Raw genomic sequence first — 15,197 nt, forward strand, 5'->3', positions numbered from 1 at the left:
CTTAGATGCTTGATTACTCAACTCGACTCGGCTTTACACTTGAATGCTAACTTGCCTGCTGCAGCCCGAAGCAGTAAAATATTGCCTTGCTTTACATGAGCAATGTCAGTGATGGAGGAAGTACTGCATCCCAACATTCAAATTTACAAAGTAAAACTATAAAACATATCCTTAAAGCACTAAAGTAAAGTACACATTATGCAGAATGGTCCAGCTCAGAATAACATACATTATATTAATGGTTTATAGATATTGATGCATTCATGTGCTCCTCACTTTATTGATTCTAACTTTATATACTGGCGGGTGGCTCAATCTATGAAAATATATCACAATTATTATTATTATTATTATTTTGTATTTTGCATGAATAAACCTGCAAAGCAACTAGTCAGCAATGCTGTAAAATTAATGTAGGACAGTAAAAAGTATAATATTAATCAAATATTAAATATTAACTAATATATACATATATATAAGTGTGTATGTGTGTGTGTATATATATATATACACACACATATGCTTATATGTATATGTATATATGTATATGTATGCATATATGTTTATGTATATATATATATACACACACCCAATTAACCCACATGGAATATGATTTGGTTCAGTTTAGATTCTAGAGATGACAATAAACTGCTTTTTTACAAAGTGGATCCTCTTGCCTTAAAAAGACCAACAGTGCTGCAGTAATTAGGGTTTTCCTGACACTGAAACAGTTTCCTTCCTTTCATATCTGCTGTCGTTTCACCCTCTAAATACTCTGTTTACTGGCATCTGTTGTTGTTGCTCCTCCCGTGATGAACTCAGAGTAGAGGAGTGACTAAAGGGGAGTGAGAATTTCTGCATAAACCAAGATGAGAGTCAGTTATGAGCTCTGCTACAGTATGATTAGCATCCCAGACAACTACACAAGAGGAAAGATAAACTTAAAATAAATAGTCTGAACGTATATGAGCATCAACAAATACAAGTGTAAAACACAGTGTTTACTGACCGGCATCCTAATTGACCTCATTCTTTAGTCAAAACACAACCAATCAAAACAGGAGCCTGTGTTGTCGTCCTGACTGGACGTAAATAAAGTAGGAGTCTCTCACGCTGCTGCCCAGACTCTGACTGCAGCTCTGGACTATCAGGGAAGAAGAAAGTGCAGTGACTGTGTGACGGTTGCTTTGTGGCAGTGGAAAGATGCAAACTACCTGTGAAATAAGCTGATATTCACCGACATGCTCACACATCTTCTTGTCTTTTAAACGTGTCTTTTTTTAAGTTAAGTTTGTTTTTTCATATTTTTTGCATCTGAATAAATTAAACCTCAAAAATAGTTTTCATTACTCTTACATTTCAAATTTTGGTGTGTACTATCTACATACTGTTTTTTCTCATTTATTTTTCAAGTACTTCTTTGAGGAAAGTACACTGCTTTACAGTTTTTATAAGAGTCTTAATAATCTTTCTGAATATTTCTGAAGAACTTCAGACTCAAAACAAAAACATGAAGCACTTACAAGTTCACCCAGTTAGTCTCATGATGCATCACAACCACTGCCAACCAAGTAGAATATGTGAGTGATGGACCTAAATCTGTGAGCAAATACAGTTCACCCCCCCCCAAAAAAAAAAAACCCTACATATTTGTCCATGTTAGTCTGAAGTAGTGTCATTTCCCCATAGCTTGTGTGCTATGCAACCAAAATACATTCATGTTTTGGCACATTTAGAACATGTCATCCAAAAACGAGTAGAATCTTTACAAATAGAAACAAAAAATCTGCATACATTCATCTTTACAGTAAAGAGCTTGACACATAAGTGATTCTGCCACATTCACTTACTGAGTCAACAACTCGAACTGAAACTGAAATCTCATCTGCAAACAGAAATACTGTGTTTACTGCCCTCTAGTGGTCCAATTCAAATGCAGAAGCCTTTACATTTTGTTTTCAGATCGCATTTACTTTTGCTTGACATGATGATTAGAACAGCTACACAAACACATTAAAGGAAGATAAAAGTTTGTACTCAGACTATAAACTTTATAAAAATAATGAAAACAGCTGAGATTATTTCCAGAAAACACTTACCGACACTTACAGCTCAGTCGAAACAGAAGCTCAGAATAAGTATGTGTAAATGCAATTGATTGTTTACGTATGTATTTATTTGAGTTCACATGAATGTCCTGAACAGTGCAGTGATGAAGCTGCTTGTCACTAAAAACGCCTCCAGAGGGAGACAGTGTCCTGCAAGTGGACAATGTGACTGAAACTCACACTGTCAACACAGCAGTTATCTGTACATGCACACATCTCACCATAACTGACTGTACATATTACAATCACCAAATGTCTATTAGGCAACTCAGTATTTGAAACTGTCCACTAACTTATTTATATATTTATTATTTATTGGGCACATTAATATAATCCATATGCAGTCTCTGAACAGATTTTCCAAAGTCACCATGTATAATAATAATATAATTGATAGCAGTAATGTGGTGTTTAATGGTATAAACCATTTTAATACATTTTATTTAAATATGGCACTGTTTCATTGTTTGATTGTTGCACATTGCACATGTTGTTGCACATTTTATGTCATCTGTTGCTGTCAGCTCCTTTTTGTCCACTTTGTCCATCGAGAAGGAACACGCGTTTCTTTTTGCAGCCGATCTTTTATGGAACAACTGAACTTAACTGAACAACTGTGTATATATATATATATATATATATATATATATATATATATATATATATATATATATATATATATATATATATATATATATATATAAAGACACACCTGTCGTTTAAATTCAGATAAAGTCCGTGTGGTGACACGAAGTGAAATCAAAGTGTTACTGGTGTTTGGTTGGTTAGACCCCCTGAAGGACCCCCGCCGGTTCCTGTGCGGCTGCTCCAGGAGCCTGTGAGGAGCTGTGATTGTTCTCTGCCCATTCATTTGTCGGAGGGAGGAGTTAGCGGAGCCGCAGAGGGGTCATTACAAAATGTGTGTCCCCGACTGAAGCCACTTTATTTCCGCCCCGGGTCCGGTGCCGTCCTGAACATCTCTGCGAGGAGCTTTAAATGGACTCTACAGCGAGGCTGAGCTGACTGACAGCCGCTCCGTCTGCTCCCCGCCCGCCGCTCCTCGCCGACCGAACCGAAGCAGAGGATGGATGGAAACTTTTCACCGGCTGCCGTCTCGTCGATCGTCCTGCTCGCCGTTGCGTTGTCGACCTCTGCAGCTTTCCTGGAGCCTTACGACCTTCTGTACGACAACGCGGTGCAGGCGTTTTACAACAGCGACTATAATGATGTGGTGCGCTACATGGAGGGAGCGCTCAGCAGCCACGCAGAAGCCCGCCGAACCAGAGTCCGGTGCCGGCTGAGGTGCCAGGACCAGCATCCGTTCGATGAGACCTTCTCGGACCTGCGCTTCTCGGACGTGGTCCTCCGGAGAGCGGCGTGCATGAACAGATGCATCGAGGAGAAACTTGGCTCGCAGTCTCTGCATAAAGTCAGCGAGGATGTAGTGCAGGACTTCAACCGGAGGATCCCCTACAACTATCTTCAGCTTGCTTATCAGAAGGTAGGGGAAGGGGGGGTGGGGTGTGTGTGCATGTGAACCGCAGTGAAGTGGACCTGCTCTGCTTCACATTGCCTGCCACAGTCTTCATCAGCTGCTGCAGCAACGTGATGCAGAGTGATGAGAGGAGAGCTGCACACCACACATGTAGGCAGGCCAGAAAACAGCTTGTTCAGTGTCCACTTTAGTAGTACACTTTAGCACTTGTATACTTAAAGCTGGGCATGAAGCAGTACCTCACTCCTGTGCAATATACCCACATATATGGGACATAGATGCAGTATATGTTACAAAACACGTTGTCAGACTTCTGAAAATTAACAAAGCAGTTGGCTGCAGAGGTACAGCCTGCCTGATGTTGGTTTTTCGTGTCCCAATACTGATATTTAAGAGTTTTTTTTTTTTTTTTTATGAATGCATGTAATTGGCCAATATTTGCTTTTTGAAATAACACAGGGGACATGCACAAGACCAGGCTAAAGTTTCCTGCAGTGACATAATGTAAAGCATACTTGCAGAGGACAGCTTTATTTATATACAGGATGTTTGACAGCTGAACATTTATTCTGCATTCAAAGTTGAGAGTTAAACATGTTGACCCGCACCTGAATCACTTTTTCTATGAAGAATACCTAAACAACGATAGGCTGTATAAATATATGAGCAAAATAGGTGTCCAAGAAACATTAAAACATTAAAAGCAGGGAAAACAAGAATACTTCATATCGGCCGTAATTGCTGATGCATGAGTGATGAGCCTTTACTGACCAATAAGATTCCATAATATCACTCAGTGCAGAAACTTAAATAACACGCGGCTGTCAGGCTGAAGCTGTATGACTTAGTGCTTTAAAAGTTAATATGATTAAAAGTTTTCCGTCCTGACAGCAGCGATATGCAGCAGTGTGATGTAACATGCACCACGCGCCTCTGTGTCCAGCACACACACGTATCAAAGACTCCTGTGTTGTTGTTGGTGTTACTTGCAGGTGGATCAAGGCTCAGCGGCCCAGTCGCAGCAGGTTTACTCCAAGTCTGTGCACTTGCTTCAGTCCTTTGTTTATGACCGGGCTTGTGCTTTTATGGCTCCTCTGTGTGCTGAGTTATTTTTGAACAAATGTTTGTGGGTTTCTCTGTTTCGGCAGCTCTTTTCTCTCCCTTTCCTGCTTCATCACATTCGCGCACTGGTAGCTGCACATGTGCTGGAGGAGAGCGTGTGACTCGAGACCTGCTTAAAGGTGCAGTCAGATGATAGATCCAGTTTGCATTACTGCAACACTCCTAAACTGTCACCAGTATTCAATCTTTGTTATCCGCTCTGCGCGCATACAAATTTCCAGAACAGCATTTCCCACGAGGCCCGTCTTTTGGCTGGGATGATGTTACGCTGCAAGGCGTGGGAACAATCTAAGACACATAAAACAGGAGAGAGAGAGAAAACGAAGAGCGTATTCAGACTCTGTGTGACTCTCTGTGCTGTGTTTGTCCCAGCGGAGCAAATATGTTTCATGAACAACACACATTTCATGGGTATTTTTATTGAAAGCTCCTTCTTTGGAAAGACTTGGAACACCCCCTTGTTATGCATTGATCTATTCAGCAGTATTATTTGTTGCTGCAACTGCATGTGTCTCCTCCAGTGTCTCCTGTTTCAGACTGGACTTCCGACAGATGAAAAGAATTGAGCTGAGCTTTGCAAACACTTCATTCAACATGCAGGCGTACAATAAGATGTCTGATGGCGACAATGATACAATGAGTCCTGCAGGGAAATTGTCTTTCTGCATCCGTCCCTCAACGGTATGCTCAGGGTCAACTTCAGGACACCTCAGGGGGCGGATGCTTGCAGTTTCAGGGACGTGAAGCGTATCTGTCATGCATGTTAGTATTTGAAAGAATGAGCTCAGGCTGGGTTTGAATCTTACCTGATTTTTTTTTACATTTGAGTGACATTTTAACCTAGTTGGAGCTCAGTTGGGAAGCTGGCACCATCTCCTCACATGAACCTGAGACCCAGCCGACTTCCACCGCCGCTGACTGCAGACCAGCTCAGAAATGCCAGGGTGATGACACACAGCTTCCACCGCTCAGAAGTGGTGGGAAGTTAATCGGCCCTGTCACTGTCTGCGGGCAAATGGTTTCTGCATTTTTTTCTGAATCAGCAGAGAAAGACTAAGAGCTGATGTGATCCTCGAATAAAAGTGCACACTCCTGTCTAGACATGTGTGTAGACGACAGCCTTATACACAGATCCTCGGCCAGCTGTGAAAATATTAATAATCTTTTGTGAGAAGAATTATGATTTCTCTGACATCTGTTTGGAGAAACAGATGAACACTATGTTTTTTTTCTCTCACAACAAAACAGGATCTGAAGCTCTCATGAATGTTTTAGCAGATCCTTGCTCTCTCTCTCCTGTCGTGCTGACGTCTTTATGAACTGAGTACATGGCAGCACATCAAGGCTGAGAGCTCTGATGTTGATCTTACCACAGGTAAGGAGAGGCAGAGCTGGAGCGTTCCTATTGGCCAGGCCGATCAGAGAACATCAGACCAGTCAGTTTGTACCTATGTGCATTAGTATCTGAATCGTATGTGTGTGCATGTGCGCTGTACCCTCACATGTGTGTTATACTATGGGGGTACTTGGTGGTGTTTGCAAAAATAAATAACATTCCTGCAGTATTTAACATTCCAGCGTCACACACCCTCCTCCTGGCAGCCTCTGGCATAATGCTGCCTTTGGGCCTGTTGGAGGAGGCTCCACAGTCTCCAACTGTTCTCCTCGCTCAGGCCGTATGTCCCCAGCTCGCCCATCGTTTAGCCTGGCAAATATTTTATTTTCCTGTTGTGGTCTGTTTGCTTTTCTAAAAAAAGAGGGGCACGCCACCTTCTGCAGGTATTAAAGGGAGACTTCTGTGGCCGCCGCTGGGCCGGACCCTGACGGCCTGCAGTGATCCCTGCCACCGGCCGCAGCTCGCACCGTACAGTCGCGATCAAAGGCTCTGAACTGCCCTCGAGGGGCGAGAAGAGATCGTATCTTCAGCCACTGGATCCCTAATCTGATCAGTCTCACAGTGCTGCTGTTCCACAAAGTGACTGTGAAAGCATTGCCACTGGTGGAAGAAGTGCTCAGATCTTGTACTTAAGTAAAAGTAGTAACACCAGAGTGTAGAAATCCTCTGTTACAAGTGAAAGTCCTGCATTTCGATTTTTTACTTTAGAACAAGTATAAAAGTATTAGTGTTAATATACTTAAAGTACCAAAATTAAAAGTACTACAAAATGCCATTTTTCTGAATAACATGTATCATCGTTGCGGGAGTGGTACTTTTAGGTACATTAGGACATTAAATCCTAGTGAAAATCTGTTTAAACTGTCATGTCTTCCTAAGAATCTTGGTATTTTTCCTTTAAAATAATTTGAATAAGTCGAATAAGATCATTTTAACGAACTCAAAGCTTCTTAATGGTAAATGGAAGAAGCCGGATGTTACTGTTTTTAGACCTCACAGTGCTGTTGACAAGGCTGCATACAACTTTTATGTAGAACAACCTGACAGTCTGCACAATCTTATCTGAATGAATATATTCCACACAAATAATTACCCATTATTAATCTCTGAGGAGAAATGTGCCCTCTGCACATTCTGCAGTTACCGCTAATAAAGGGCCTGCTGATGTGCTCATCCTGTGGGCCCAGATTAACCCCAGTTGTGAGGACATTTGGAGCCATATATGTTTGGATTTACAGACTCACAAATGTAGGATGACTACGATCTCACACACACACACACACACACACACACACACACACACACACACACACACAAACACAAGTGCATTTCTTCTAACCGCGCTGACATCACAGAGAAGCAGGCGGCTTTCTCGTGAGCTGGTTAAGTTAATTTGTCTTGGGAATGGGGACACATGACTCAATAACCTTCCCGTCATCATTTTGTTTTGAGAACTTCCCCCCGTCTCTCCCAGCACGACGCTAAAAGGTGACAGTAGGTCAGAGCGGCCTCTGAAGCCTGCTGATGTTGCTAGCCTCCTCTGGAATTTTCTCTCCCAAAGTCCGACACATTCATGATTCCACTGCGAACACCATGGTTTGATTACAACACAGCAGGCGGCTCCTGGCTCGAGCGCCGTCCTCCTCAGGTGGAATCTGCAGCCTGGGTTGTGATTACAGTTTAGGTGTGTATGCGTGTGATGGGCTGGCAATGATCACAGTGTTATGGTGCATTCTTGCTGTGACTTGTTTCATCCTCCCCTTATTGAGAGAAATTGGCAGAAATAGGCTGCAGCATGGGGGGAGATGTCTTTCCAGATTTCCAGCTCCCACATCAGCTGGAACCCCAGCGAGGAATGTTGGACACAGTGAACATTTGAGTGGAAAATGAACAGATTTTATATGGCCAGAGCTCATTGCAGTGAGTGTTTGCGCTGGGATGGGAATCAGGCATGATGTTATTGTCATCTGCAGCTGACAATAAGGGGATCAAAGGGACCGAGTGATTGTGTCTTTGGACTGGTTAAAGCATGCAGTAACGCTGCCATTTGCACAGAGGCAGGCAAGTTGTTTGCAGCCAAGTCAGATTTATGTGTTTGATGTATCCGCGGGGTCATTCTGCAGTTATCCTTTTTGCAAAGTGACTGGGAGCCTGGGAGGGGGCCGAGAAGTAGTGCGTGAGTAGATCATAGTACAAAATTGGCTCTCTTTACTCTGCACGTATGCTCGACTGAAGGGCTTGTGAAAGACTGAGTCATTGAAAAGTCCATTTAGAGTTTGCGAGACATGAAGTTGCTCAGCATGAAGGCACATGAAGTGATAATATACTGCAGCAAGGTTGACTACTAAGTGCTTCAGTTCCAGGCTTCAACACTTTGACCCTGAGTGTACGCTGGTTGCATGGCAACCTCGTGGTGATGACAAGACTGTCACCGCGCCCGGCCGAGAAAAGGTCCAGAACTCCCTGTAAAACCACAACAGATCGTTTTTACACTTTGATTACTGAGCTCAAAAGTGCTGGTAAATGGGTTTTATTATATTTGGACAGAAGTAAGCTAGCTGTTTCCCTTTGTTTCCAGTCTTTGTGCTAAGCTACGCTAACCTGCTGCTGGCTTCACCGAACAGTCATGACAGAGGCATCACTCCGAACGACTGCCTCTTGGCAAGAAAATGAAGTATTTCCTTGAATGTCAAACTATTCCTTTAATGTGCTCTTGGCTTGTCTATCAATATGTCAAACCTTGTCAAAACAGAGCTAACATGTTTTACCAGAGGGTGCTCCTTGATACACTGCTGCTGACAGATTAAGTGACGCTGACTGTTTGTGACATGATAAAGAGACTCAACCCTGAAGTGGAAGGAGTGTTACACAAGCAGGCAGAGCAAAAGAATCTGTTTTATGTCGCTCGTAGGTGTTGATCACCGTCACCGTCTCCTCTGCACACACCTGGAGCGCCACAGTGCCGCTCTCCTCTAACCTAGCGTGCAGCGCTGTGCTCTGCCCAGACAGCCAGACACTGTGGCACTAGGCTGTGCCAAAGGCCTTCTGCATGACTGGATTTGAGCGGATAACGGGCCACAGGAATGTGGGGGCACGCTGTGGCGCAACACACCAATATTGTTCTCGCCCTGATTAACAATTAAACGGCTGCAGGAGAGGAGGAGGCAGGAGGCTGGTTAAGGATCACTGCTGAAAACACTGCGGTGGTTTTTGGGCTGGGATGAGACAGCAGCAGGTTGTGGAGGGGAGTCGGACTTGGCTCTGAGGTGATGTTGTCAAGCGCTGGCATCCGTGAATGTGTAGCTGAGGCCAAGTAAAACAGCAGCCTGGCCTGAAGCAGGAGCTGACGGAAATCAGGAACGTTTTTGATTCAAGTTCCAAACTTTCAGTCTTGATTAATTGAAATATTTATCACTGTGACTGCGTTCTGAGCAGAATGTATCCTCAATTTGTGGAAGATCACAATACGCCCTTGTCACAAAAGGGAGGATTTAGACCAAGAATCAGTCTAGATCCCAGCAGCTGGAGATCATTTACATACATGTAATATGTTTGTATGTGGATTCCATTTATTCAGTAACTGAAGGGTTTGCAGCGAGGACAGTTGTTGCTACCACAGATTCTTTGTGTGTGTCTGTGTGTTATTGTTATTCCTTGTATTTTGTGATTATCAGTCTGGCCTAAGACTGATGTGAGTGGAGAAATCAGGGCTGGGATGGAAAAAGCAGGCTTTGCCAGGCATCTGCTCAACCTCACTAGTGACTCTGGCTGCTGCAGGGGTGCAGGCAGAGAAAACACGTCTATCTGTCATGTTGTCTTCTATACGGCAGACAGAGTTACTTCGTCGTTTTCCATCCAATGGTGAAAAAGCAGAAAATCTTTATTGCACAGTGAAGTGTGACACCCACACAAAACACACAAACGGAGTAGAACGTTTCCTTTTCTGAGAAAAATACTTAAGTGGACTTTGGACAGTTTTGAGGAAGTGCTTCTTCAGACAGAACATCTATGGACAGTTTGCTAAATCCTGCAGCATCAGAGAGAAGGACACTTTTATGTATTTATGGCTGATGCTGTAAAGATAGAACATACATTGATCTCTGATGTTTATTATTCATACTCCCATGGGTGTGTCGTTTGCACTACTGTAAACATAGCAGTAAAAATAGAGGAGATGGAAAGCAGTGGTGTACACTGACTAGTGGTGTTGTTAATTTTCTTTATTTACAAAAATATTTGTTCACATGAAGCCAATAGCCAGTTCAGGATCTATTCTGTCTTAGTGTGCTGTGACTAAACACATATTTGGCTTTGACAGGGGTGTTGGCAACCTCCACGCAAAGAGCAAAATGTTCGTCAGGTTCTCTAAGGTGTCCCATTTCACCTCACAGCTTGTTCTGCACAACCATGAGCTATAAATTGTGCTTAAGTCTGAAGTTTCTTCTGTCCTCAGCAGATCATTTCTCACAGTGGAGAGCTGTGGGCTCCGGGGCGGAAACCACAAGCGGGTCGAGGGTACAGGAAGTCAAATCTGTTGTGGAAAACACTGGAAAATGAAGCAGTTTTCCATGTTAGTAGTTTGATTTTTAGTGAAAGTAGAGAAGGTTTTTATCCTTTTGTCTTCCTACATCTTAAATGTACACAGGACACATATAGTCTTCTAAATATTTAGTCTGCGGTGCTCAGTCATGTATTGAACTGAGAGCTCCTCTGCTAAATTGGTGAAATTTTGTTAAGACTTCTGTGGAAGAAGATTTGTGGTATTTAGTATGTGGCCACAGCAGGGCCACATGTCTCCTGTGCCCTTTTCCCACTGGTTTGATGATGCACACACACGCCATGGCATGCCATCACACGGTCATATGCATTTCCACTGCACCCTCACAGGAGGAGGAACTGAAACGACTGGAGCTGTTTCGTTGTTTAGAGTCAAATGTGACTGATGCTAATGTTGTTAACTGTGAACGTAACTCTGTGGCATATAAGCACACAGGCTGTAGTTTATAATATTACTGCTCTGCTTGCTTTTCATGTTTCTGTGCTTTGCAACGACAAAGTAATTCATAATTCTTTCCACAAACAAAAAGCATCTGTTTCTAGGGAGACATCACAAGACCTGAAACCCTCCAGAGTCATGAGGCACAGACGGTTAGATGATTACTGTAATTTCCAATATACAACTGAATGAGTTAAATCTACTTTAGTGATCAGCAATCTTTACTACTCCCTTTACCAAACAGTCAATCAATGAAACAAAGAAAATAATCTGCAGATTAACCCATAACCAGGCCTAGAATACAGTAATCAATTTAAACCCTGCATCCTGTGCCAGCTCCTCCAGTGATCCTCAGCGATCCTCAGAAGTGAGAATCATTCATATTTTGAGGGTAGTTTATTTGCCTTTTTGACCCCACAGCTGTTTCCTGTAAAATTCCATCAGCAGTGTTGATTGTTTGTCCAGGCCCAGTCTGCTGTCGTCAGCCTGCGGGGCGATGGTCCCATGGTGGCTCTGTAGTAAATGTTTGCTTATGTGGCACTGTTTGTGAGTGTGCTCTGTATTTGTGTGTGTAAGAAACTATGATGTGTAGCTGGATATCAGAATATGTCTTATATCGTAAGGTCAGCAAGGACCGGCCTGAGCTGTGCTCCAGCCACGTCCTGCCTGTCTTGTCTTATAAACCTTCCAGTTCAAATATCTTTATTTCACGCCGTGAAAAGACAGCATTGCAGCTCTCTGAATCCACCCTGCGCCACGCATCACAAGTTCGACAACGGGCATAGAGAAGGTGACTATTTCCAATTTGCACACATCCTCCCTCTTGCCTCATCCTGCCAAAGGATAATTCATCTTAGTGGTGCACAACGCCAGGATTTCCAACTATTATCCCCCGCAGCTCTATGATCTGCTTATCTTTGTCGTTAGATCTCAGCACCTCCTCTCCCCGATCGGTTTTTCCCTGCAGGCAAACATGTGCTATTACGCCTATTAAGCTAGCCGGAGAAAGTAGTTTTAATTATCCCGTGTTGACCTGACCCCTGGCCGACACTGACCTCGCAGCGTCTCCACATCTGCTTCAGATCTCTGTGAATCACAGCTAATAACAGTGCTGAAGAGCGTTAGGCACAAGGAGCCAGGCCTTTATCACAGCAGTGCAGCAGCAGTGGCAGAAAGTGAGGTTAAGGCTGAACTGTGCAGTGAAGTACCTTTCTTCCTGGGTCGCAGTTATGTCATCTCTAGCGAACTAGAGGTCCTTCCCAGTGGCTCAGGCAACGAGGTCATGGCTATCAACATACTGCTGGGGTGAATTCTGTGGGTGAGCCGTCTATCAGCTGTATGTATTACTTATCTAAACACAGCCTGTATTTCAGAGCAGCCTCAGCCTGCCTCTACATTGTTGTTCACACCATCGTCTGTGCTGCTGAAATGGAACTGAGATGATTATTTAGAGAAAAAAAAGTTCATCTGTTTCTAAAATAAATCCCTCAAGAAAGCGGAAAGTAGTTTTTCACTCCCAGCATGTGGATGAGTTAAATCTCATGGCATCCAGAGGTGGCGATTAAACGGGGAGCGCGCATGTGTTGTTCTTCCCTCGTAAGCCTCCAGAGAGAGATTTCCTTAAAGAGCCTTTTTGGATTCCCCTGAGCAGCAGTGTGAGAAAAGTGAAAGTGAGGTCAGTCCTGCATCCTCCTCCTACAGCACGCTTTAAAGATTAGCTGAACTGATTAATGGGGCACAAAGTGAGACAGAAGGAGTTATGCAGGACTGAAACTCCTCGACAGCTCTCTGGCATGGAAAATAAGCGCTCAAAACAAATGAATCTCCTGTCAAACAGAGTTAGTACCCATCTGCTCAAAGCAGGCCTGCAACAAATTAACACCTTGGCAAATCAGCAATTCTGATTATTCCAGCAATTAATGGCCCTGCCATCTTAAAAAGCAATAACTTAAGCAACAGTTGCCTATATACACTTCCTCCAGCTGTGTTTCTGTCATCCTGGTGAATATAAGTCCCATATTTAATTTCCTTACCTGTCTTCACCAGCTAGTCACTATTAAGTGCTGAACAGGTAACATACAGTGAGCTGCTTTCACTGAAAACAGCTGCCTGATGCAGCCAAAAACTGTGCTATGAGAGTGGTGAGAGTGAGGCAAAACCGCAAAGTTGCAGGCTGTAAAACCAAAATAATGAGCTGAAAGTTGCTTGGAGGGTCACTACAACTGATCCCTTTCACATCCGTAGTCATGTGATCCATTATCAACATAATGATACTGATTATAGCCACCTGAGGAACTTAAAACTAACTTCAAAACAGCTGCTATTCAGCCAAAGTTCAGGAAGCGCCGTGCTAACAAATGCGTTTGGCATTCAAAGCGATGCAGAGCTCACACAGTCAAATTCAGTGTTAGTAGCCCAGAATTGTGAAACCTATTTGCCCCCCAGTCTCAAGAAAGCCATGTGTATTTTAAAAAGCTGTGATGAGAACAAGAAAAACAAGTCAGCGGCTCCAGCCCTGATAAGCATCCACCACAACTGCGGGACGTACAGGCAAATCATGGTTTTATGGCTTCTGTGCAGTAAAAATCATTTGTCTTGTATGTAATCTTGTACAGGACTTACACCTTCTTCTAGCCACTAAAATCACTGGCAGTGAGTATATATTTATTATCACCTGTTGCACCATTTACTCCACTTATGTCTTCAAAAATTAGCTGAAACTAAGGGCTTATTCACACTGTAAGTATTTCTGAAAGTAACAAATTCAGGGTGATGTTAGACGGTTTTCTCATGAAGGCCCATCCTAAACTATGTAAGGCCTGGTTAAATCCCTGAAGTCTGCCGTCAGCTAACACCTCTCGTCCAAGCTGCAGTTTATTTTGCAGCTGCTTTTTACAGTTGGCTCCGTGTTTATGTTCATCTTCGTTTGCCAATCTAGTAATGAATCATTAAAGTGAAGATTTGGGAGCTCAGTTTGTGTAAAGCATCCAGAGGCCTGTGATGTCACCCAGCGGGAGAGCCCCCGCAAAGAATCTAAGCTTCTTGGCTCCGGTCGTGATTCAGAGGGAGAAAACAACCTCAGCGCTGCCACTCGAAGACGATGTATTACCCTGTGACCACATGCCCCCGGTAAAGGGGGAAGGCATCGGTCTTCTCCAGCGTCTCCATGCAGGAGTAATCGTTTAACTTGTGGAGACGGAGGCATACAGGAAAATAAACGCTTCCCCCTGCTGTAATCATAAACATTGTGACACAGCCAAGGCTGGAGACTCCTTCAGCTCTGCAGGAAAGAGACTTGTAGAGAGTTCGCAGACGGTTTGGTATTCATGCAGAGGGTATCAGATGTCATCCAGAATATGTCTGCTTTGTGTAATGGTGTGGCACGTTTACATCCATTTATTGTTTTGTCCTTGGAGCTGTTTTGTTGTTCCAATCTCTGGTTCCTGTTTGTCAAAGCCCCGAGTTTTGTTGTTATAGTTATGGTGGATATTCGTGTTTATTGAAGAGGGGATGGGAAATGATGGGAAATTTAGATTGTGGTGTGACAGGTCTCATCTCCAGCTAAAGGCAGGACGTGATTATTGATTATGAAAAGCTCTCTTTAACCCCTGTAATGATTGACAGTGAGGAAAATAAAGCTGGGCGACTGTTACAGATATGTGGCTGCTGTTAAGGAGAAAAAACTATTTTGATTTTAATACAGATGCCATTTAAAACAAGGGCAGCTGTGTCTTTTCTGTTGGAGGAACATTAACATTTTTCCCTGCTGTGACAGCTCTGGGTAATAGGAATTTAATAACAGGATTACCCTCTTGTATTGTTGTCTGGTACGGTAAGATTTCCACATGGCCAGTAAAAGAGGCTCGACAGGCCTCTTAATTTAGCAGCGAAATCGTTGGGGTGCTTTAGGCCCAGCTCGGAGGTATTCACAGAATGTGAGTCCTCTGGAAGGCCAAGGTCGTCCTCGACTGTCCTGGCCAGTACAAAGAGTATGAACTCCTGTCATCGGGCCACCGCTGCGGAGTGCACGCTCGGAGGACAAAAGCAGGGCAGGTTGCTTTTCTATCCACGACCGTCAGT

The 15,197-nt window shown here is 43.4% G+C and overlaps 1 protein-coding gene across 1 annotated transcript in view; it reads left to right on the forward strand.

Moving 5' to 3' along the window:
• The first annotated feature begins 3,043 nt into the window (after window positions 1-3,043).
• p3h2 (prolyl 3-hydroxylase 2) overlaps window positions 3,044-15,197 on the forward strand; it is a 59,619-nt gene continuing 47,465 nt past the window's right edge. Inside the window, exon 1 of the mRNA XM_041935197.1 lies at window positions 3,044-3,609. Within this exon, the coding sequence (XP_041791131.1) occupies window positions 3,193-3,609 (417 nt within the window). The 5' untranslated portion in view covers window positions 3,044-3,192. The remainder of the gene's footprint in view (window positions 3,610-15,197) is intronic.

The sequence above is a fragment of the Chelmon rostratus genome, chromosome 4 (genome assembly GCF_017976325.1).
Source record: "Chelmon rostratus isolate fCheRos1 chromosome 4, fCheRos1.pri, whole genome shotgun sequence".
In the NCBI taxonomy this organism is placed as follows: domain Eukaryota; kingdom Metazoa; phylum Chordata; class Actinopteri; order Chaetodontiformes; family Chaetodontidae; genus Chelmon; species Chelmon rostratus.